The sequence below is a fragment of the Solanum stenotomum genome, chromosome 11, assembly GCF_019186545.1.
Source record: "Solanum stenotomum isolate F172 chromosome 11, ASM1918654v1, whole genome shotgun sequence".
NCBI classification, from domain to species: domain Eukaryota; kingdom Viridiplantae; phylum Streptophyta; class Magnoliopsida; order Solanales; family Solanaceae; genus Solanum; species Solanum stenotomum.
This window is the reverse complement of record NC_064292.1, coordinates 53,184,572-53,208,414: the sequence shown is the minus strand read 5'-3', so window position 1 is coordinate 53,208,414 and position 23,843 is coordinate 53,184,572. Positions and strand designations below refer to the sequence as shown.

The 23,843-nt window shown below is 33.9% G+C and overlaps 4 protein-coding genes, 1 long non-coding RNA gene and 7 other non-coding genes across 12 annotated transcripts; 9 read left to right on the top strand and 3 right to left on the bottom strand.

Annotated features, from left to right (window-relative positions):
- Positions 1-3,206: 3,206 nt before the first annotated feature.
- On the bottom strand, positions 3,207-4,031 carry LOC125844482 (protein TRIGALACTOSYLDIACYLGLYCEROL 5, chloroplastic). The gene is made up of 2 exons (XM_049523790.1): positions 3,490-4,031; positions 3,207-3,362 (listed from the first exon to the last, which is right to left on the bottom strand). Exon 1 carries the CDS (start codon positions 3,904-3,906, stop codon positions 3,499-3,501), a length of 408 nt encoding a protein of 135 aa, XP_049379747.1. The 5' UTR covers positions 3,907-4,031; the 3' UTR covers positions 3,207-3,362; positions 3,490-3,498.
- A 1,440-nt stretch (positions 4,032-5,471) lies between these two features.
- Positions 5,472-8,669, top strand: LOC125845281 (haloacid dehalogenase-like hydrolase domain-containing protein At4g39970). The gene is made up of 11 exons (XM_049524762.1): positions 5,472-5,914; positions 6,175-6,268; positions 6,870-6,914; positions 7,020-7,070; positions 7,201-7,275; positions 7,366-7,399; positions 7,635-7,690; positions 7,780-7,839; positions 8,109-8,168; positions 8,259-8,305; positions 8,415-8,669. Exons 1-11 carry the CDS (start codon positions 5,562-5,564, stop codon positions 8,461-8,463), a joined length of 924 nt encoding a protein of 307 aa, XP_049380719.1. The 5' UTR covers positions 5,472-5,561; the 3' UTR covers positions 8,464-8,669.
- Positions 8,670-9,014: 345 nt separating this feature from the next.
- Positions 9,015-9,108, top strand: TRNAY-GUA (transfer RNA tyrosine (anticodon GUA)). The gene is made up of 2 exons: positions 9,015-9,051; positions 9,073-9,108. It is a non-coding gene; the product is annotated as a tRNA-Tyr (tRNA).
- Positions 9,109-10,069: 961 nt separating this feature from the next.
- On the bottom strand, positions 10,070-18,451 carry LOC125845177 (uncharacterized). The gene is made up of 4 exons (XM_049524622.1): positions 17,628-18,451; positions 11,092-11,184; positions 10,930-10,997; positions 10,070-10,847 (listed from the first exon to the last, which is right to left on the bottom strand). Exons 1-4 carry the CDS (start codon positions 18,255-18,257, stop codon positions 10,685-10,687), a joined length of 954 nt encoding a protein of 317 aa, XP_049380579.1. The 5' UTR covers positions 18,258-18,451; the 3' UTR covers positions 10,070-10,684.
- TRNAY-GUA (transfer RNA tyrosine (anticodon GUA)) lies at positions 11,838-11,931 on the top strand. Its single transcript has 2 exons — positions 11,838-11,874; positions 11,896-11,931. It is a non-coding gene; the product is annotated as a tRNA-Tyr (tRNA).
- On the bottom strand, positions 11,880-17,074 carry LOC125845180 (uncharacterized). The gene is made up of 3 exons (XR_007444239.1): positions 16,972-17,074; positions 13,706-13,748; positions 11,880-11,995 (listed from the first exon to the last, which is right to left on the bottom strand). It is a non-coding gene; the product is annotated as an uncharacterized LOC125845180 (long non-coding RNA).
- Positions 12,722-12,815, top strand: TRNAY-GUA (transfer RNA tyrosine (anticodon GUA)). The gene is made up of 2 exons: positions 12,722-12,758; positions 12,780-12,815. It is a non-coding gene; the product is annotated as a tRNA-Tyr (tRNA).
- Positions 13,701-13,793, top strand: TRNAY-GUA (transfer RNA tyrosine (anticodon GUA)). Its single transcript has 2 exons — positions 13,701-13,737; positions 13,758-13,793. It is a non-coding gene; the product is annotated as a tRNA-Tyr (tRNA).
- TRNAY-GUA (transfer RNA tyrosine (anticodon GUA)) lies at positions 14,626-14,719 on the top strand. The gene is made up of 2 exons: positions 14,626-14,662; positions 14,684-14,719. It is a non-coding gene; the product is annotated as a tRNA-Tyr (tRNA).
- On the top strand, positions 15,480-15,573 carry TRNAY-GUA (transfer RNA tyrosine (anticodon GUA)). Its single transcript has 2 exons — positions 15,480-15,516; positions 15,538-15,573. It is a non-coding gene; the product is annotated as a tRNA-Tyr (tRNA).
- Positions 16,924-17,016, top strand: TRNAY-GUA (transfer RNA tyrosine (anticodon GUA)). The gene is made up of 2 exons: positions 16,924-16,960; positions 16,981-17,016. It is a non-coding gene; the product is annotated as a tRNA-Tyr (tRNA).
- A 2,243-nt stretch (positions 18,452-20,694) lies between the features above and the next one.
- LOC125845172 (pentatricopeptide repeat-containing protein At4g39952, mitochondrial) lies at positions 20,695-23,604 on the top strand. The gene has a single exon (XM_049524616.1). It carries the CDS (start codon positions 20,765-20,767, stop codon positions 23,048-23,050), a length of 2,286 nt encoding a protein of 761 aa, XP_049380573.1. The 5' UTR covers positions 20,695-20,764; the 3' UTR covers positions 23,051-23,604.
- The last annotated feature ends 239 nt before the right edge of the window (positions 23,605-23,843 follow it).

Here is a 23,843-nt window from a genome sequence, read left to right as displayed (position 1 = left end):
AGTCGAAGGTCTATAAAAAATAGTTTGTGTACCTTCTCGAAAATAGCAATAGAGTTTGTGCACACTTCAGTCCTTTCAAACCTCACTTATAAAACTCTTACCAAGTATATTATTGTTGTATCAATCTATTTAAACAAACACAAATTTTTATTAGTTTAGAGTCTAATTACGTGTTGTCACTGTAGTTTTCGAATACTACCTTATGTATAACATTTATTTCAGTAAGTGACACACTCAAATGCATGTATTTTGGATACATGTGGGTTAAATTAAGTGTAATCTATTTAGATAGACTATATTTAAGTATGATTCATATATATCTAGGATATACTGACTTTCTCGCTCACCTCTCTGCTATGTCACTCGCCCCTCTTCCCTCTTACTCACCTCTCTCTTCCTACATATTTGTATTATATAATATATTTGGTATGAAAATATATATACCTAATATATTTAATACTCCTATATGTATCTAACTTGAAATCTGAATAAACATTGTATCGATTTATATCAAGTGAAGCCCTCAATAATGTAAAAAAGCTTTTTCCACCTTTTTTCTGCACCAATTCTCCCTCTATTTCTGTCTCTCCTTTTTCCTTGTCTTGTTGTTTTCACTCTTTCTGTTTTTTTCCCACAGCACTAAAAAAATAAAATAAAATTCATATATTATATCACTAATTTCTTGTTACTTTCTTCCATCTCTCATTTCATTTCATTTCTTCCCATTTTTCTCTCTTCCTACTCTTTCTTCTATTTCTAAAAATACAAAACTTTGATTTTTTTCATTTTTTATGTGAATTTATTTTTATATATAAAGTGAAAAAAAATGCTACCATGATTTTGAGTAACACTTCAATTTTCTCATTATATTTTTCTATCAAATCCACAATTATTGTCTTTTTTTTCTTCCTTCTTATCCTTTTCTCTCCTTCTTATTGTTTATATCATCATAAACATAAACTCCAAGATTCTACTAAGGTAAATTCTCTTCTTTCCTATGAAATTCGTCGAAAATTGACTTATCGGAAATGTTCCCTACAAATTTCCTTAACGATGAGTCAATTTTTGTTGGAACGTCCATTAGAAATTCATGTTTTATAGTAGTGTCCCAATATTAGTTTTAAAAAATTAGCATACGTATAGTTTATTAGTAATAATAATAAAAGTTGACTTTGCATGTAAATATACACTATTATGTTATGGAGTTGAATTTTTAATTATTATTTTTTTGTTTTTTTAGGATTTGTTAATGGAAGAGAAAACAAGGTTAGGGTCGATGCCACCAAGTTGTTACAACAAGTGTAACCAATGCCACCCATGCATGGCGGCACAAGTACCAACGACACCGAGCCATCATCGAGTTGAATCGAGTCCGAGTCGAGGTAAAAATATGGCTATGGAATATTTTGACTCATCATCACCATCAATCGGATCTAATAGGTACTCGAATTATAAGCCACTTGAATGGAAATGTAGATGTGAAGACCACTTTTACAATCCTTAGTTAGGTAATAATCGTATCGTTCAGATCAACTTGTGAATTTTGATTTATTTTTTTCTATTAGTCGTGTGATTTATAATTAACACGTGGATGGTATGTATGTATGTATTATTTGAATTTATTTTTGAAGGAATTTTGATATCAATAAATTTGGACCCTTGTGTTTTTTTTTTTTTGTTTTTAGAGACGAGATGTATTTAATGAGGCTGTTAGAAGCATTTAGTATGGTGTACAAATTTTGATATTAATACATTGATGTTGTACATAACCTTTTTCACAGTGTTGATTTAATGTTGCAGTACTTCTGATATGATGGTCGCATTTTTAATTTAAGTTCATAAAATTATAAATTTTATATATTTTTTAAAATTTTGTGTTGAGTTGAAATAGATCAAATAAATTGAAATAGAAAAAATACGTCAGGGTTAGACTTTCGGATTTTAATTTGTTTGTTTGTTTGTTTTGTTTTTTTTAAAAGTTTGAACGAGAGAATCTTCAGTAAACTTTTCCATAGCAAAAAAAGTTAAACTTTCCATTATGCTACTACAATTCTTTTCTCTCTCTTTTTCTTAACCCGTAAGATTGTGTATCAATCGATTTGGTTGTAAAGTTTATCAATTTAACTTGTTAGGTATTGATTTTTAGAAATGTTAAAATATTATAAAATCATTAAGATATTAGCTAATTGATTATTAGTTAATCGGTTATTGATCGTTATCATTCAATTATCGGTTTTTAATCGTTAAGATTTTACACACAAAAAATCAATGAGAAATCACTTAAAAATAAGGTGACAAATCAATTGAACCGTACACATGAATTCACAAGTTACATATTGCTCAAAAGCAAACACTTTTACATTATAGAATAATCAAGAGTTTGAGACAACTCGAAATAAAAGTAGAAAATCAAACTCTAAGTCAAGAACTTTATATACAAAATGACACAAATATAATTATTTAATTTACTATCTAGTTATTAGTTAACCGATTAAAAAAAAATCTTAATAACCATTAAGATATGATAACCCGATATAAAAAAAATCAAAGTTGCTACACCAAATAATACATTTTGATAAACCAATAACTTTTTTTCGATTCAATTTTGAACAACCATCCTATGCACAACTTTCATCATTTTTATTTTCTTAATGACTCGAAATCATAACTTTATAGTTAAAGATAAAAAATATTTATCATCGAACAACTTCCTCTTGACATTATTTATTTTCTCTCCATATCTATCGAAAACAATTTCTTTTATTCGATAAAGATTTACTCACGTTCTCCCTTTCTAAATCTTCCTCTTTAAACCTCAATTGTAAAAGTGTAGCATATTATTCGCTAACTAAAAAGTATGAAAACTAAACTTTACAAATCACAAAGTAATATTCTGCATTGATTACGTCCTTCCACTCTCAAACAAACTATCTTCACCTTTATTCCACAAAATAATCAGGGGCGGAATCACCTAAAGTGCTCGAACACCCATTAACCTCGTATTGAAATATATATATCTATATAGAAATTAAGAAGTATATGTAAAAAATTAACATAGGGCATTCCGTGAACAAATGTTCTGACCGATCTAATGGCTCTTGATGAATGCTTAAGACTCTTTTAGTGTTGCTGAGCCTTTAGTTCGAATACCCTCGAACACCCCTACCCTACTCCCACCGTCCATCACACATAATATTCATCTAAATTATACACAAACAACTTTAACATAATATAATATTTTTTACTTCCGTACCAAACACGAGATATTTCTTGTATCCATACAAGAAGAAGAAGCTAAGCTAATTTTATGAGTAGAGCAAATGACACATCCATTTTCAAAGGAGCAGAAACTTACCCATAACCTAGGTTGCTCGGACTATTAAAAATGTCACGGGTGTGTGTCGGATTCACCAAAAGTAGTGTATTCTAGGAGTATCCGATACGGATGCAGCATCGAAAGTGAAGTGTCCGCGCAACTTAGCCCATAACAGCACACAATTAAGATCTTCTCCACTTATCTAACTCTTGTGTAGTTGTTTTGATCAATTTCTTAGTATTCGTAACAATCTCATCAAGCAATTGACCTACTTCATCATGAATCGGAAAACTCGCCGGCCGATTGAAAACGTTGCCGGCGTTAGAGTATCTCCGATTATCATCATAAGCATAACCTCTTCCAACTGCATAACCAAAACCAATACCAATTCCACAACCAGCACCTAATCCAAAACCCAGCTGCAATCCAGGAAGTCCCGGACCAAAACCAGTGCCTCCGATAAGGCCTATTCCGATACCAAAACCACAGCCAACGCCGATTCCGAAACCAGGTCCGATTTTCCCTAAATGCTTTGATTTAACTATCGGTAGCTTCCATATTAAACCCTTTTCTTCATCTCCGCCATTCATTTTCGCTCTTGAAGGTTTGAATTTGAGTAATTTGAGCACAGAATCTGTATACCTAGATTGAGAAGAATTGGGGGAAAATGAATTGGTTTTGTTGTGTGGCTCAAAATAAAGAGAAAAATTCGGAGCAAATGGAATCCGAGTCCAATGGGCTTTGTTTAATTCAACATAGGAATATTACGAGGTGGATAATCGAAATCTTCGTTAATAAAATGAAAGATTAGGTGACCAGTCAATTAAATTACTAAGACTATCGTTCGATATAGTTATGTTTAAGCTCCTATTATCAAATATTAATTATTATTTTAAAGGATATTGTCGTTTTATTATTCTTTTGATACGTGAAAATAATTAGATAAAAGAATGTCTTTATTAAAATACAGAACGATATTGAAATTCAAAGAATTGATAAGTGAAATTTAAGTGATGATTCGATGTGTTTTAAATTTTTGGTAGAGTTTCAAACTTCATATTAGGGCTGCGTATCGATCGGTTCGATTTTGAAGTTCATCGATTTGGCTTATTGGTTTTCGATTTGTAGAGATGCTAAATCGTTATCGAACCATTAAGATATTGACTTATCAAATATTGGTTTATCGGTTTGTTATCGTTATTGGTTCGGTTATCGGTTTAACCATTAAGATTTGACACGCAAAAAAAAAACATTGAAAATCACTTAGAAACATGGTGACAAACCAAATAAACCATGCACATGAGTTCACAAGTTACATTTTGCTCAAAAGCAAACATTTTTACATTGTAGAATAACCAAGTGTTTGAGACACTCAGAAATAAAAGTAGGAAACCAAACTATAATAAGTCAAGGACTTTATATACAAAATGGTATAAATATAATTATTTAATTTGCTATCGGGTTATCGATTAACCCGTTAAAAACCGATAACCCGATAAGAGAAAAAATCAAATTGTTATCAAAACCGCTAAACCAATAACTTTTTTTCGATTCAGATTATCAATTTTGAACAACCCTACTTCATATTCGTTGATTCAGGCAATTCAAACTCAAAAAACTATTTATAGAGTTCAAATTTTTATAAGCTTTTCTGTGTTTTCAGTGATGATATTTTTTCACTCATTTTAGTGCAACTAAAAACTTATATTAGGCTTGAAAATTACCATCCTACCTAATTTTCAGATGTATATAACCCTTGAGGTATGTGCTCACGAGAACCTAGAGATCAAACACTATTTTTGATTGATTTCACAATGGAGCTATTCACTACAAGTATTAACATCGTCTTACATTGAACATCGACTTATTTTAGTATCGGTCAATCTCTAAAATTGATTTTCACTTAAAACAGATTAGTGTTCGTCTAATCGTGTTTAAAGATGTACAAAATTCTTCATATCTTGTATTTATTTTAAGAAATCTACAATATATTTATAAATTATCAAATCATAAACCCAATTGTATTATTTTACTTTAACTTAAAATCATTGTAGCAACTCATACACTCCAAAGCTTAAATCCGCCTCGGCTAATTTTTATGGATTAGGCTATTAAGTAAAAAGGCACAAAAATTGGCTACTTATGCAAAAATCCCCATTTGCTTAACTACCACACAAATCAAATCCCCCGCCAATCGCCATAACCAAAAAAGCTTCACACAAAGCTCCAGTTTACAGCTACAACAATGGCGTCTTCCATTAACCTACTTATCTCTCCACCAAATTCACAATACTCATTCTGTTCTCGCAATTCACTTTTCTTCTCTCCTTCAATTACAACATTCCGAAGAACTCTTCCTTCTAAATCGCTATCAATTTCAGCTTCTTCTTCTTCAACGAGAGCATTAGAAGCTTTGATATTCGATTGCGATGGCGTAATTTTGGAATCCGAGCATCTTCATCGCCAAGCGTATAACGATGCTTTCTCTCATTTCAATGTGCGATGCCCTTCTGATGACGACGAGCCGCTGAATTGGAGCCTTGAGTTCTATGATGTGCTACAGAATCAAATTGGAGGTGGAAAACCCAAAATGCGATGGTATTATCTATTTTTCTTCTCAATATTTTTGACTGTTGAAGTTGCTGTAGATTATGAAATTGAAACTTGAAAAATTGAGAAGATATATTATGAAATGATACGTAGCAACCATCCAAACAAGTTGTTAAATGAGGCGGAATAGGCTTTAATGGCAATATAGATTAGATCAAATCATTACACGGACTTTTTAGATGAGATTTTGTTCACATTTTTCTAACATTTATCATATACCGATGGAGTTTTTTCTAGTGTTTTGATAGGTATTTTAAGGAGCATGGTTGGCCTACTTCAACAATCTTTCAGCATTCTCCGGAGGATGACAACGATAGAGCCAAGCTGATTGATACTCTTCAGGTACTATATCTGATTTTCTTTATTCTTTCCGCTATGTGAATTGATGTTTGACTCATGCTTATTAATATACATAAAAAAAAATCTTATAAAAGGTTATAGCTCATCAAAAAGGAAAAAACTAGGAAGGACCAGAGAAATATAGTGTGCAGGGAGAGTTGAACACAAGTAGGATGGTAACTGGGGTAGGTGGAACTCTGAGGGCTGATTTGGAGGCTCGGGAGGCTGGGAAATGAGACGCGGAACTGTTTGATCATAACTTAAACAAAGTTTGACTGAGTAATATATGAAGCTAGGGGATGGGGATGCAGCAGCTAGGAAGATTGGCGGATTGTTTTAAGCTCTAAACTTGCAAATGGAGATAATAAATGTGTTTTTCATGAGACAATATTGATTTTGGTTTTACACTATAGTCTAATCAACAAGCAGTCTTAGAAGTAGGTTTTCGAACGACAAGGTATGGATAGGGGTCACTAGTTCAAGGCTTAACTATGTGATTGTTTTATTTACTTTGTTGTTCTTACTATTATTACTAGTATCTTTTCTTTCAAATGATTTCTTGTCGGTGACGATGCCCTTTGCATTCTTTCCATTTTTTTTGTAGGATTGGAAGACTGAGAGGTACAAAGAGATAATCAAATCTGGAACTGTAAGATAGATTATCTATATTCATCATTGTTCCTGCTTAAATCGCTTGAATTTCGTAGCATATCCAGTTTTCATTTACGAAACGATTTGGTGTTGCTTTTGGCAGGTTGAGCCGAGACCAGGAGTTTTAAGATTGATGGATGAGGCTAAGGCTGCTGTAAGATATTTACCTTACAACTGCAGTTCTTACTCTTCTGTGTAATTTTCTGTTGAAGGGGGTTCGAATGAACCCCTTGGGCCTACCTGGCTCCGTTCCTAGCATTAACGCCTTTTCCATTGTATTCCAGGGCAAGATGCTCGCTGTCTGCTCTGCTGCAACTAAAAGTTCAGTTGTACTGTGTCTTGAAAATCTTATAGGACTTGTAAGCTTCTGCTTTTTGGAAGCATGTTTCCTTTTCGTTCTATTTCTTGTCGAAACATGGTTAATTGTTTGTCCAATTTTTTTCTTTTAGGATCGGTTCCATGGTCTTGATTGCTTCCTTGCAGGTATCTTTATCCGGACATGTTTTGATGACTTATGCTACCTATTTCTGTAAAAGAACATGATGCTACTTCATAACTACTTCACGTATTTATGCTGTCGTAAATTGAAATGCTGTATGATAGGACATGGTCCATTTCGTCTTGAAACTACTACTACTATCTCATAAGATTACATGATTTTAGTTAGTAGATGTGTATCAGCACAGGACGCTTTGAATATCGTAATTGTAATTTCCAGGTGATGATGTGAAAGAAAAAAAGCCTGATCCTTCAATATACATTACAGCTGCCAAGGTGATTAGTATTATACATATTTGCACTTTCATACCGCGTATTATAACATTTATCATACTTCTTTTGACATTTGGTTTGGTTTTCATCAGAAACTTGGCGTCTCAGAAAGCAATTGTTTGGTGGTAGAGGATAGTGTCATCGGGCTACAGGTTCATCTCCCAATTTTCTGTAACTTACATTCTAAAGTTCTTTCGAGAGGTTGTTTATAGTTTGAAGTAGTAGGACTTTGATCTTCATCATATGGAAATGTAACGCCTATTTGTAACTTGCCCTTATTAGTACATCTTTGCCTTCTCGCGAAACTAATTTCATCTTCTTAATAGGCTTATAGATAGGTGATCAAAATGGCATTGTTAGGGTCCGGATATGTGAACTGCAGTATTCGTTATAACTGTTCTGTACTTAACCAATTTCTCAGGCTGCAACCGGAGCTGGAATGTCGTGTGTAATAACCTACACTTCATCTACCGCGGATCAGGTAACACATATCATTATGGTCTTCCTTCATCGCCTCTCATGCTTAACGATAAGGGACATCATTATCGGGACACATTATCATGTTTCACAGGATTTCAAAGAAGCCATAGCAATCTATCCTGACTTGAGTGATGTTAGGTATGAATACATACACATATATATGCTGGTCATTGTTGTATAATACTTTAACAAACTTATAGGAATGTTGATTTATGAGTAGTTACGTTTACTTGTTGCGTTCATGCAGGTTTAATGATTTAGAGTCACTTCTTCAAGATGTTGTGGTCACGAAATAGGATAGAGGGACGGGTCCATTATACAAAGAGTTTCGAAGCTGAAACAACGGAGTCCTTGGTATCTGAAAAGAAGTTTTGGCAAGCTTGTATCATTTTTTGTTCTAAAATAAATTGTTCATAATTATTCATTTTGTGTAAAATAACAGTTAATCACATCACATTCATAGTATATGTCTATATAATGTAATCTTATTTTTCAGTTCCAAGCACTGTTGCTTGTCTCTCATTATTCATGTCCTTGATTTAGTCGAGTCTTAATGTGCATACTGAACAATTGATTGGAAATCGAAAAAAAGTAAAAAATTAAAATGACAACCTGACAACTCTTAACCCTTGGTGGTCTACTTTTGGAAGACCATATATAATTATAACTAATGCAAGCCCAGGAACAATTGCTCAAATAAAGCTTAGTTGATCGTACCACTATCGAGTCAACTCAAACAAGTATAACTTGACCCGATTTGAGGGCCGATCCATTTTTGACTATACATACTTCACAATAATTAAGATAGAATAGTATATAATATGTTTATCGAAGAAATAAAACACAACCGACCTTAGCTCAGTTGGTAGAGCGGAAGACTGTAGTGGGTGCAAGCCTGTCAGATAATCTTTAGGTCGCTGGTTCGAATCCGGCAGGTCGGATTCTTTTAATTTTTTTTCATGGTTCGACTTATTCGGATTTGCGTCGGAATATTTCACCTCGTGAGGTAAAATGATTTCATTTTCAGAGTTCGAACACAAAACGTAATCTATTTTGATACTTTCCAACTATTCCTCCATAGCCTAATATTTGAACCTAAATAATAAGCCATTTAGTACGAATATATTCTGAACTCACCGACGCTAGATCTTCGATATGTGTGATTGTGGGGTGTCTTGCACTACCACCAAGTTTTGCACCAGTGTCAATCTGTCATTGTTATGCTTTGCAAGTCTCACCTAATAATTTTCTCAATTTGACATTAATCAATGTTCTTACGGACACAAATGAAATAATATATGAGAAACGTTTAAACTTACGGAGAAGATACATATTTATTTGGTGAAACATTCAACAACAAAAATATATTTAGTATAGTTTCATAATTACGGTTTGAGGAAGGTGAAATATATGCAAATCTTACATTACTATCTTCATTGAGCAGAAATGTTATTTTCGATACACCCAGACTCAAATTGTGTTTTCATAAAAGTTAGAAAAAAATGAATCCGATGGAAAACTTGTTTAATTTCCATCTCACTTTTTGACCACTGCATTTATTTTCTTTTTTCAAATTTAGACCATTTTTTTTGTATTTTATTAAAACGCCCCCATTTTTAGGGGGAAAAAAAAACACAAGTACATAATAAAAGATTTTGCAGAATCCTAGCAACATTAAGTAATTAACAAAATGTGTTATAACTGGAATAAGCTTGTTAGCTAATTATGACATTTGAATTAGTGAAACAACAATTTTGGGCATTTAAAAAGCAGATTTGATTGTATGTTAAAATCACATCTTATTAGAAAAAGTACATTTAATCAACCAAATATTCTTTGCAAAAAATATAATCAAACGTAACTCCAATTTAAAAATTCCAAAAAAAAGTGATTTTTTTTTATTTCTATAGCCAAATGCCTACTAAATAGGTCTAGAAGGAAATAAGTATGTTCACTAGAATGATTTTTTCTGGTCATTTGCCTGGATCTCTTGGCTATCTAACTTCATTGCATTATTTCTCGCTTGATTCTTCCAATCTCTCATGATCTATTCTTGAATCTCTTTCGAATCTCACCCACACAGAGTATTCGTTCATTAAAGGTTACTCCCTGAACGGAACAATACCATCCTGGATATTCTCCCTTCCATCACTAAGTTATTTAGACTGAGTTTTAACCGACTGCAGAGTCCTCTACCCATGATTGGGGTTTCGTAAATGTAACTTAAGATCAAGTCGCGTTAGGTTCATAAGGTTTTGAATCGACTCAGGAAGAGGACCTTGCAACTTGAAACTCTGAGCCTAAATAAGTTAGTGATGGAAAGGAGAATATCCAGGATCGTATTGTTCAGTTCAGGGAACTACCTTCAAAGAACAAATACTCTGTGCAGGTACTCATGAATAGGCACCGAGAGATTGCAAGAACCAAGTGACAAATAAATGCAATGAAGGTAGATAACCAAGAGATTCAGCCAAATTACCAGGAAAGTCCTCCAATGTAATGTCGTCTTCACGCGTTTTAATCCAGCTTGTGGCTGTTGCCATTACTGTCGTGTTTAGTATGAGGGCGCGAATCAAGAAGGAATGACTTCAAGTGTTTGAAAAGCTCCTTCGGTTTTTCCATGTTAATTGCATGTCCTGCATCCTTTATTATAACAAGTTCCGTGTTCTCACTTAAATGCCTGCACCATCAAAGCAAGTTCAGACAAAAACGCAAAGCTAGTCGTTTAATGCTTGAGCTAGTCTAGTTTTGTAAGGTTTGACCTTTTTAATCTGTGAGCCAATTCTAGTGGGAATATCTGATCATATTCTCCCCATATTATCAACGTAGGCTGCATAAAGGAGATGGATATCAGTAAGAGAACTAATAACAAACGATAATTGTTGAACTTTAAGCGCAGAGGTAAGACCATAGTTTATACGAACCTGAGTAATCTTAGGAAGATCAGAGAGCTTTCTGTTATAGTGTAATGTTTCGATCAACTCCTTTCTTTCTTGATGATTGACTGTGCACATCACCTGCCACAACAAGGGGGAAAACACGTAAATACCAACTTTAGGTTGAACAATCGTGACATATATTCAAACTTCTCGTATTAATGAGAAGCCAAACATAGATGTAGATTAAAAGCTGGATCGAAGTTCAGTTGATCAATTTGCTAAATGTCGACAGCATTCCTATCTAGCTTCTGTGAAAATTCTACTAGCTGAAAACCTCAGAGTTCATCTCACTGAAACTCCTCGCGCACAAAAGATAGAGGGGATCATTAATTAAACTAGTGGAGAAAGTGCATGCTATAGTAATTGTATAGAACTCCATAGTACATGCTTCCATTTATCACCTCCACAAGTCGATACTACGAGAAAACTTTTCTCACTACTAACATCCATGAGAAAACTCCATCTCCAAACAACTAACATATTGTAATTCCACAAAGTGGGGTTGGAGGAGGGTAGAGCGTACACAAACCTTACCCCTACCTTGGAGTTGGAGAGGTTGTTTCCGAGAGCCAAAACTAAAATCCTTAAAAAGGACATTACATAACTCCATATCACTGGTGAACAACACACTAAGCAGTAGCTTTGAGTGGAAACTCATTCTTGGAACAAAACAAGATAAGACATTTTATTAACGTTTCCAAAACCATATCATTGGAAAGAACCAACAGCAACCGACCTTAGCTCAGTTGGTAGAGCGGAGGACTGTAGTGGGGTGTAAGCCTTTCAGATATCCTTAGGTCGCTGGTTCGAATCCGGCAGGTCGGATTTATTCTTTTGCCATCTTTTTTTTTATATATGTAAAGGACTTACCATATAATATACTCCTACTCTAGCAAGTGGTACATGAAAAGAGTTTACTACCATTTTCTTTGGTAATAGCAGCTTATAAAATATATTTTTGTGTCAGTACTGTGAGATTCCCTGTAATCTCCAATTTCTTAATCCAGACAGAGGCTTAAGATTTCAGTAAAAAAACAAGACTCACAATAACTGACTTCTCTAAAAACCAATATAAGAAAACAAGCACTCAACAGTCACAAATGTCTTGCTATACCAACCGTATAACAAATTTCAATAATATATACTACACATGATATTTGAGAAAGAGAAAAGGGGCATCAGGGAGGTGGAGGGGCGTGAGAGTTTATATAGACAAACAGACAGCAAGAACTTTAAACCAATACTTAGGCATGAAAATGCAGAAAGAATGCCTAGAGACCAAGTAGTGGTGCAAATGGAAAAATACAAGAGCAAATAACAAGAAGGACACAATGCACATAGATCATGATAATTTAGGCTTGGTAGATAAAGTCACCAAACATCTTATAACCAGCTTTAAATGTTTCTTCCTCAACTTCATATAAGCATTAGCATGAGTTTCCCCTTCTTTTACCTTTTTTGACAAGTAAAAAAATGCTCATGCAATAGGCATTCTTGATAACACTGATGGACAATATTCAGCAGTGCTTTGAGAGGGAATTCATTCTTGGAACAAAACAAGATAGACATTCTTTAATGTTTACAAAACCATAGCATTGGAAAGAACCAACAACAACCGACCTTAGCTCAGTTGGTAGAGCGGAGGACTGTAGTGGGGTGTAAACCTTTCAGATATCCTTAGGTCGCTGGTTCGAATCCGGCAGGTCGGATTGATTCTTTTGCCATGTTCTTTTTCTATTTATTTTTTTAAATCATTGTTTTATTCTGGAGAAGAGGGGCTTGCCATATAATATAGTCCCACTCTGACAACAAGACAACAATATTTAATATTATTTCTTCAGCAATAGCAACCTATATAGTTTTAGTGTTGTGTCAGTAGTGTGAGATTCCCTGCAATCTCCAATTTTATAATCCAGGCAGAAAACAAGCACTCAACTCTCACAAATGTCTTGAAACACCAATCATTTATCGAATTTCAAGAATATATACAGACATATTAGATTTGATAAAGAAAGGGAAACCAGGGTGGTGGAGGGGAAGGAAAGAGTTAACATAGACAAACAAACAACTTGAAACCAATACTATGCATGAAAATGCACAAGGAATACATAGAGATAAAGTAGTGGTGCAAAAGGAACAACACAAGAACAAATAATTAAATGGATGCAATGCACATAGTTCATTGCGCTTCTGTGGAGGAGAACTGGTCTTCTATGCAGCAGAACTAGTTGAAGAAATAATGTACACTTTAGTCCAAAAGGTAGATAAGTCACCAAACATCTAATAAACAACTTCAAAGTTTCTTCCACAACTTCATATTCATTAAAAATGTAGACGGAAGACGAAATTCATTCTTGGGATTCACAAAGTAAGATCACCTTATAATGTTATCAAGACTCCAAGTCAAGGTAAGCATTAGAATGAGTTCCTCTTCTTTTATCTTTTCTCGATAAGAAAAAAAAAAGTGATCATGCTCATGCAACTGATGGACAATATTCAGCTGTGTTTAGAGAGGGAATTCATTCTTGGGACAAAACAAGATAGACATTCTTTAATGTTTTCAAAACCATAGCATTGGAAAGAACCAACAACAACCGACCTTAGCTCAGTTGGTAGAGCGGAGGACTGTAGTAGGTGTAAGCCTTTCGGTTATCCTTAGGTCGCTGGTTCGAATCCGGCAGGTCGGATTGATTCTTTTTCTCTTTTTTCAAAATAATTATTTTATTCTGGAGAAGAGGGGCTTGCCATATAATATAGTCCCACTCTGACAACAAGACAACAATATTTAATATCATTTCTTCAGCAATAGCAACCTATATAGTTTTAGTGTTGTGTCAGTAGTGTGAGATTCCCTGCAATCTCCAATTTTACAATCCAGGCAGAAAACAAGCACTCAACTCAAACAAATGTCTTGAAATACCAATCATTTATCGAATTTCAAGAATATATACAGACATCACATTTGATAAAGAAAGGGGAACCAGGGTGGTGGAGGGGAAGGAAAGAATTAAATAGACAAACAGACAATAACTTGAAACCAATACTTTGCATGAAAATGCACAAGGAATACCTAAGGATAATTGGTGGTGCAAAAGGAACAACACGAGAACAAATAATTAGAAGGATGCAATGCACATAGTTCATGTTAATTTGCGCTTCTTTGGAGGAGAACTGGTGGAAGAAATATTGTAAATTTCAGGCCAAAAGAACCAACAACAACATAATACCCATTGTATTCCCACAAATGGGGTTTAGGGGAGAGTAGAATGTACACAAACCTTACCCCTACCTTGTGGAGATAGATAGGTTGTTTCCAAAAGACCCTCAGAACCAATCATTTTATAAACAATTTTAGAATTTTCTTCCTCAACTGCATGTATTTGAAATTGGAGATGGAAGACAAAATCTATTCTTGTAACTCACTAAGATCACCTCACAATGTTTTCAAGCTTCTAAGGAACATGCAAGATAGGCATTTTATGTTCTCAAAACTACAACATAGAGAAGAATAAATAGAAACCGACCTTAGCTCAGTTGGTAGAGCGGAGGACTGTAGTGGGTGTAAAACCTATCAGATATCCTTAGGTCGCTGGTTCGAATCCGGCAGGTCGGATTGATTATTTTTTGCCATGTACTTTCTATTTTTTTTAAAAAACTATTTTAGTCTGTAGAAGAGGGGTTTCCCTTTTAATATACTCCCATTCTGACAAGAGGTACATGAAAAGTATTTATTACCGTTATCATAGGGAATAGCAACTTATTGAATATGTTCATGTGTGAGTAGTGTGAGATTCCCTGCAATTTCCATTTTTTTAATCCAGGCAGAACATAGACCCATAACAACTAGTTTCTCTACACAAATGTAAGAGAAAAACAAGCATCCAACCGTCATACATGTCTTGAGATACCAATCATCTATCGAATTTCAAGAGTACATACTACATATAGTATTTGAGAAAGAGAAACAGCGCACCAGGGTGGTGAAGGCGAAGGAAAGATTTGATGTAGACAAACAGACAGCAAGAACTTTAAAATGATATTAGGCGTGAAAATGCAGAAAGAATGCCTACTTGTTAAAAAAAATGCAGAAGGAATGCCTAGAGAACAATTATTGGAGCAAAAGGAACAACATGAGAGCAAGTAATTAAAAGAATGTGGCCTTAGTGGTCAATGAAGTGGTTGAGAGCCATGAGGTCTTACGTTCATTTCCCAGCAGAGACAAAAAAAACACTAGGTGATTCTACTCATTTGTCCTAGCTTTGGTAGACAGCTGGGTTTCTTTGAAGCAAAACTACATAAGTCATTTTCTTGGAACAAGTCAAAATAAACATTTTTAATGTTTTAAAAACAACATTGGAAAGAATCAATAACAACCGACCTTAGCTCAGTTGGTAGAGCGGAGGACTGTAGTGGGGGTAAAACCTATCAGTTATCCTTAGGTCGCTGGTTCGAATCCGGCAGGTCGGATTTTGATTATTTTTTGTGCCATTTTTTTCTCCTTTTGTTATATAATTTTTATTCTAGAGAAGAGGGTATGATTTTTTTTTATAATTTCTATTCTAGAGAAGAGGTTATTCATATAATATTCTCTCATCTGACAAGTGATGCATGAAAAGAATTTATTATCATTTTTCTGGGAAACATCACCTTATAAAAATATTCTTGTCTCAGTAGTGTGAGATTCCCTGCAAACTCCAATTTCTTAATCCAGGCAGAGTTCTTAAAATCTCAGTAAGAAACCCAGAGACACAACAACTAGCTTATATAAACCAATGTAGGAACCATCAAGAAACCAATTGTCTCTGATGTCTTATCATACCAATCATATACCAAATATCAAGCTAAGTTGCTCTGACTCTCCGAAAACGTTGCTGCACCCGTGTTGGATACTCCAAAAATACACTAATTTTGGAGGATCCGACACGCACCCATTGACATTTTTGAAGAGTCCGAACAACATAGATTTCAAGATTTTATTTTTGAGAGAGAAAGGGGGCACAGGTAGTGGTGCAAAAGGAACAACATGAGAACAAATAACGAGAAGGATGTAATGAACATAGATCATGACAACTTGTACTTCTTTGGAGCCAGAACTGGTCGAAGAAACAATATACACTTCAGGCCAAAAGGTAGATAAGTCAATAAACATCTTAGAAACAACTTTAAGAAGCTGCTTCCTCAACTTGATATATTTGAAGTTGTAGATGGAAGACAAAATTCATTCTTGGAACTTTCTAAGTAAGACCACCTTACAATATCATCCAGATTCCAATATACAGGCAAGATCAAACAAACAAACAAATACTAATTTCCGTACATCAATATAAGAAAGAAAACAACTATCCAATTGTCACAAATATCTTCAAATACAGATATTCAGATTTTCATATAGCAATATAAGGAAGACAACCATGATCCAACAGTCACAAAATCTTCTAATACACATTGATCAAACTCTTGAGACTGCATTGTCTGAGTATTTAAAAAAAGAAAAAGGAAGAAAAGAGTTTGTAGCAAAGAGATAGATAGACATCAAATCTTGAACTGCAAGCTTTAGGTGAATGATATGCAGCGTCGTACAGAAAAAATAATGGTGCAAAAGAACATCATGACGGCAACAAGTATGATTAACAGAACCAGTTGAAACAACTAATAACATTCTTCATGCCAAAATCTAGAATATACATTCTTGGAATCCAAAAGTTTATCTCTCTCAACATCAATTTTGTGAAATGGGGGATGGAGAATATACATTCTTGGAATTTGATAAGATAGATCACCTCATAATATTATCAACTAGGAAGGATTTATATGCAACCGACCTTAGCTCAGTTGGTAGAGCGGAGGACTGTAGTAGGTGTAAACCTTTCAGATATCCTTAGGTCGCTGGTTCGAATCCGGCAGGTCGGATAAAATTGTTTTTTTCGATCATTTTCTTTTGGCAACTTTCTGGGGGAGGGTAGAGTGTGCCCAAACCTTACCCCTACCTTTGAAGGTAGAGAGGTTGTTACTGAAAGACTCGGCCAAACAAATAATGAAAAAGAAGCAATAGCAACAAACAAAAACAACAAGATAATCAAATATCAAGCCGAAACAACAAATAGTGATAGAAATCTAAAAATAAGTGAAAGAAACGAATATATCTAAACTCTGGGAAAAGGGAACGACTTCTAACTCACCTTATACCCTAATCCTCGACCTCCCCATGAGGTACACAAGCTTTTTTTTATAATAATAAGCATGAGACTGATTTATAATCCTCAATTCTTCTATCTTGTTCAGTAGTTCTAATAATTCAATGAAAACATCAAAACCTTCAAGAATCCTACTTTTCCCACCAAGCAACAAAATAATCACCAATAATTCATGATAGAAAACATAAACTTCCTTTGCTCTAAAACAAAAAAGATTCAATCTTTATACCTAATACTCAACCTGCACAAACACTAGTTAAATAGTCATGTAAACAGAAACAAATTCCAACATAAAAAAAGATATATAAGTGGGAAATCAAGACTTACATCAATAAAATCATTGAGGAAACAAGAAGGAAGATTCTTGATAGGCTTATAAAAAGACAATTTCACCAACTCTTTCAACTTCTCAGGACTCTGTGGCAACAAAACTGCAACAGCCTCATCAACACTCTTCACTTGAAACATCCCATTCTCCATATCTTTTTCCTCAAAACAAACACCACAACACACAAGAACCAGTTTCTCCACTACCTCAGGAAACTGAACAGCCATACTATACCCCACAAAACCACCATAACTCAACCCTACAACATCCATTTTCTTAACCCCATAACCCTCCATAGTCCTCATAACACACTCAGCCTGAAAAGATTCAGTTCTTTCTGGCCTAGAAGTGTAAGATTCACCAAAAAACAACAAGTCAGGGACATAAAGATTGAATCTTGATGATAAGGGTTTGATGAACTCACTCCATTGCCACATAGCATTTGCTCCAATTCCATGTATGAGGACCAAAGAGGGCGTTTTTTCTTTATGGGTTTTGGGTATCCAGCAGTGGATTATAGTATTATTGCCTAAATCTGTGGTGGAAGATTTTAAACCTGAGTTTGAAAAAGAGTATTTGAGGAACCAGCTTCTTGATGCAGTGAAGCTGAAACAGTTGGACTTGGCCATATACTACTGGAAACTATGACTTATGAGCACCATAAACATATAAAGAATCAAAGAATCATGAGATTTTGCTGGATTCCAATACCTTAATGGACAAAAGAAAGAATTGAGGGGAGAAAAAAAGTGTTTTTTAAGGAATGTATAGTGGGATTTTGATGTTTGTTCTTGTCAGAGTATGCTTTACTAGTTAATTTATTGATTTTTTATTGTATTTTACTTGACTCATTATATTCCTGTCACACACTATGCTTCAATGATTGATGCTTTGAGGGTCCTAATAGGTTAAAAAAATAAAATAAAAATTAATTAGCCTTATTTTGCTGTATTTTGTGGTAGGGCGGTGATCATGGATAGAATGATGATAAATAGTATTAGAGAGAGGTATTGAAAATATCCTCAATTTGATGCAAATTATTAATTTTATTTTTGATTTATTGATAGTCGTGAAAATACTTCTATTTGATTAATTAAATATAGATGCACCACTATTTGTCACATGACATAACAAGTGGTCTCAAATTCTTGTAGTAGCATGAAACTCTTAATAAAAAATCGACAGAAGTGTTGAAAACAGTCCTAAACTTGACGAGAATATAGAGGTATATTTTACTCGTGTTGCAAGATCGGGAGTGTATTTAAGTTTAGTTAGTCAAGTAAAGATGTGTTTTTAAGGCTGTCAATAATTCGGAGATGAAACTAATAATTCATGTTGAGTTTAATGATATTTTCAATACTTCTCTCTAAATATAATACACGCAAGGATTAAGATTTTTCTTTTTAGATTTTAGTGATTAAGATCTTTTTATACAAATTATTAAAAGTAAATGTATTTATAATGACTAAAAATCTGAACCATTCAAAATCAAACATCTATTAAGTGCAAACAAATGAAAGCTCAATAAATATAGGGTGATTGATATAGGGGGGAAACTATTAAATTAGACCAGAGTAAATTAGGATAATTTGTTTAAATTATTTTTTTAGATAATATTTTCTCAAGGGACATGAAAAACTTATGATAAGTAAAATGGACATGAGAAAATACTTAGTTTTATTTAATACTTACTCTGTCCCGTTTTGATTATTACTTTAGCTTAAAAGAATTATTCCAAAATAATTATCGCTTTATCAATTCAAGATTAAAATTGAAAGATATTTTCAATCATACTCTTAATATTAAAAACGCAATTCTTTTTAATACTACTTAATTATCAAAAACCATATAATTAATAGGATAACTAATAACTAATACCTTATAAAAAAAATTTAATGGACATGAAAAGAGTTAAAAAGACAATTAAAATAGGATGGAAGGAGAAACACTTAAATATGGACAAAAAGATAAATTCAAAAATTGAAATAATTGGTGGGGAAACCATTTTTTGTTTGGTGGGAAATAATTGCAATTTTTGTCTCAATTGTCCTTATTGAAAATGATATTCTACCTAAACAATAAATGAAAAAAATGAACCACAACAACTTTTCCAAAATGTATTTTCGGAGAAAATGTTTTGTCAACAATTTTGTCAAAACTGAAAATAAAGCAATGGATGTGAAATTCCCTTATTTTTATGGTTAGGATTAAAGGTTGACATGGTACCATAGATACTATTATAATATAATATTATAACTAAAATTTTAATACCATGATTCTATATTATAATATTTAATATGTATTTTATTTATCCGATTTGATATGGTATTCAATTTTATAAAAGAAACCTCGAATATTATATAGAAGGTCTGAAGTATAGATTTACATATACTATATATTATTATATACTAATAAATATACGAATTAGTATTGGTACAAAAAAATTTGTTTATGTGATACTGAAACTTTGACTATTCTATCTTGATTTAAATGTTTTATTTATCTAATTACTTAACTAAAAAGAATTACTTTTACTTTCTTTTGAATATTTCTATATAAGATGTTAGTTTGATATAATTGAAACGTTTCTTGAAAATCAAAGTCATAATTCTCTACTATATGAGTTTATGTACGTTGAAGTCAAACAACATATACAAATTATCGAAAAGAACTTTAAAATATCAAATTAACTTAAAATGATAATAATATAATATTTTTATAACCGAATTAAAATTTTCAATATAGTATCATACCAAATATTCAAAGATTGCAAGGCAACTAAGTTCACAATTTTCAAATTAATCAGTATGTTTTAACTTTCTATAGTAGTAGGGTTTTGAGGGCGAATAATGGAATCTCAGTATAGTTAAAATGTGTCGCTGAGATTTAATTCATAGTTTAGAATATACTTATGCTTTATCCCTAAATAATAATAATAATAATAATAATATATTAATGATAGAGAAAACCAATTTCAAAATAATGATCTACAATATCTCAAATGTTGAGAACTAGTAAATATTTTTTTAGAATATTTTAAAGTTAAATTATAGTTCTTAAACAGTTTTTAAAAGTAAAATTCATATTACCCCATTTCCTGTTTTTGCTTTCAATTGGCTCATTGTACACTCTCTCCATGTTCAGAACTAAACTTCAAAATCTTCACCATAAAATCAACACATTCCTCTCCATTAATGGCTTTTCTTCAGACCTCAAATCCCTTCTTCAATCCCACGCCTTCATAATCACAACTGGCCATACCCACAACGTGTACATAGCAGCAAAGCTTATCTCTCTTTATGCTTCGAACAATAACCTCATTTCTTCAAGAAAAGTGTTTGATTTCATCAATTTTAAAGACCCTTTTCTTTGGAATTCGATTATCAAAGCTTATTTCTCTAATGGGAAATACACAGAATCGCTTGAGTTTTACTCCAGGATGCGGGGTTCTAATGCTCTGCCTAACCAGTTTACGGTACCAATGGTTGTTTCTGCTTGTGCGGAACTTGGGTTGGTTGAAATAGGGATGGGGGTTCATGGGTTGGTGTTAAAATTGAATCTTTTTTATGATAATAGTGCTGTTGGAGCTTCGTTGGTTTATATGTACTCGAAATGTGGGGTTATGGGGTATGCGTCTGATGTGTTTGATGAAATTCCTGTGAGAGATGTGGTGTCTTGGACTGCGATTATAAAAGGGTATGTAGAGAATGGAGAGAGTGGTAAAGGGTTGGAGTATTTTTGTTTGATGTGTAAGAATGGAGTAGGTGAGGTGAGGCCGAATTTTCGGACGTTGGAGGGTGGATTTCAAGCTTGTGGGAATTTGGGTGCATTGGTAGAAGGTAAGTGTTTTCATGGGTTGGCCATGAAAACTGGTTTTGGTTGTTATCAAGTTGTTCAGTCTTCTGTTTTGTTAATGTACTCGAAATGTGGTTCGGTTGAAGAAACTTATAGTTCGTTTTGTGAGGTTGATGAGAAGGATTTGTTATCCTGGACGGTAGTAATTGGCGTTTATGCAAAATATGGGTGTATAGATGAATGCATTGATATGTTCTTGAAAATGCTCGCTAGTGGGATATCCCCAGATGGGATGGTGATTAGTTGTGTACTTTCTGGTCTAGGTAATGCCGCAATGATTTCTGAAGCTAAGACTTTTCATGGATTCATCTTGAGAAGAAACTATGATGAGGATCACATGGTTAGTAACACATTACTGGCCATGTATTGTAAGCTTAGACTCTTGAATCTGGCAGAAAAGATATTTAATAGAGGGAATGGACAAAACACAGAAGCTTGGAACGTGATGGCTATTGGCTATTGGAAGGACGGATTAGAAGCCAAGTGCATTGATTTATTCAGAGATATGCAATACTTGGGAGTTGAATCTGATGTCAACAGCTTGATATCTGTGATTTCTTCTTGCTCCCGGTTGGAAAAACTTCGTTTAGGTCAATCTCTGCATTGTCATGTTATAAAAAATCTGATGCTTGGAAATGTTTCTGTCGCCAATTCTCTAATAGATATGTATGGAAGCAGCAAGAATCTAACTTTATCGTGGAGAGTCTTTTGTATGATGACCGATAAGGATGTTGTTACGTGGAACACAATGATGACTTCCTCTATTAGTTGTGGAGAAATTGTGGAGGCCTTTGGTCTTTTTGATGAAATGAGAGCAGAAAGTTACAAGCCTAATATTGCAACGCTGGTGATTTTGCTCTCTGCTTCTTCTCAAGTATCTTCCCTGGAGAAAGGAGAGAAAGTTCATCAATACATCAAGGAAGTTGAGTTCGGAAAGAATACTTTGCTTGATACTGCATTGACTGATATGTATGCAAAATGTGGACAGCTAACAAAGTCCAGAGAAATATTTGATTCAATGGAAAAGAAAGATATTGTTTCTTGGAATGTACTGATCTCAGGCTATGCTATGTATGGAGAAGCAAATTATGCTATAGAAATGTTCAAAAAAATGGAACAGATGAAAATTAAGCCAAATGAACTGACTTTTCTTGCTGTGCTCTCGGCGTGTGCTCATGCAGGGCTGGTTGAAGAAGGAAAGTCCATATTTAGAAGAATGAAAGATTCTTCCTTGATGCCCACACTGAAGCACTATTCTTGTATGGTTGATCTTCTTGGTCGTTCTGGTAATTTGGATGACGCTGAAACTTTGGTTTTGTCCATGCCAATTGCTCGAGATGCAGCTATTTGGGGTTCTTTACTAAGTTCTTGTAAACTTCACAGTCAGGTTGAGAAGGGTATAAGAATTGCAAAACATGCTATTGAATCTGACCCGGAAAATGATGGGTACTATATAGCAATCTCAGACCTATATAGTTCTGTAGGAATGTGGGAAGAGGTAGAAATTGTGCGGAAAATAATGAAGGACAGGAAAGTGAGGAAAGAAGTTGGCTGGAGTACAGTATAAATCAATTTCTTGGGAGTCTTTAGCAACTCAAGTTATGGTAGTATTAATGAGATGAAGATTTGGCGCGACTAAAGGTTTTACACTTGCAAGAGTTGTTCAATTAGTGCCACATTTTCTTCTCCATAATTTGCTTCACTTGCTGAGAAACAATGGCTGATCTATGGTTGCAATTGCATTGCGAGCCTATCATTTTTCTGGCTGATGATAGTAATCTGGTTTTGGCCTTGCATGATGAACACATTGTAGTTTCCTCATCCTTTGAAGTTCAGCTCTTCAACAATGTATCTTACAACAACAAAAACAACATAACGAGTGTAATCCCACAAGTGGGGTCTAGGGAGGGTAGAGTGTATGTAGTAGACCTTACCCTCCTATCTTGGAAGGTAGAAAGATTGTTTTTGATAAACCTGTGTATCTTGCATACGAGAAAGGAGAAACTTTATGTTCTCCTTCACTAGATACATTGGACACCACCAAATGTAAATATGATTGCACAGTCCAGGACAGCAGTACTGTACTTATACCAGACAATTTTGAGTTTTGAAGCTAGGTTGTTTGACAGCTAATAAAGAAGCAACTTATTCATGTGTTAATTTATTTATATACAAGTTATACAATATTTGGTATCTAATGAAAAAATTAGTTATTCAAGCATAATATTAATTAATATAACATTTGGTTTGCAATTGAAAACCCCACATAACTAAATACATTTAGGAGTTGTTTGTGTGAGATATAAAGTATATTAATCATGCGATCTATGTTTGGTTGAGTTTGGTTGAAGGAATTATGT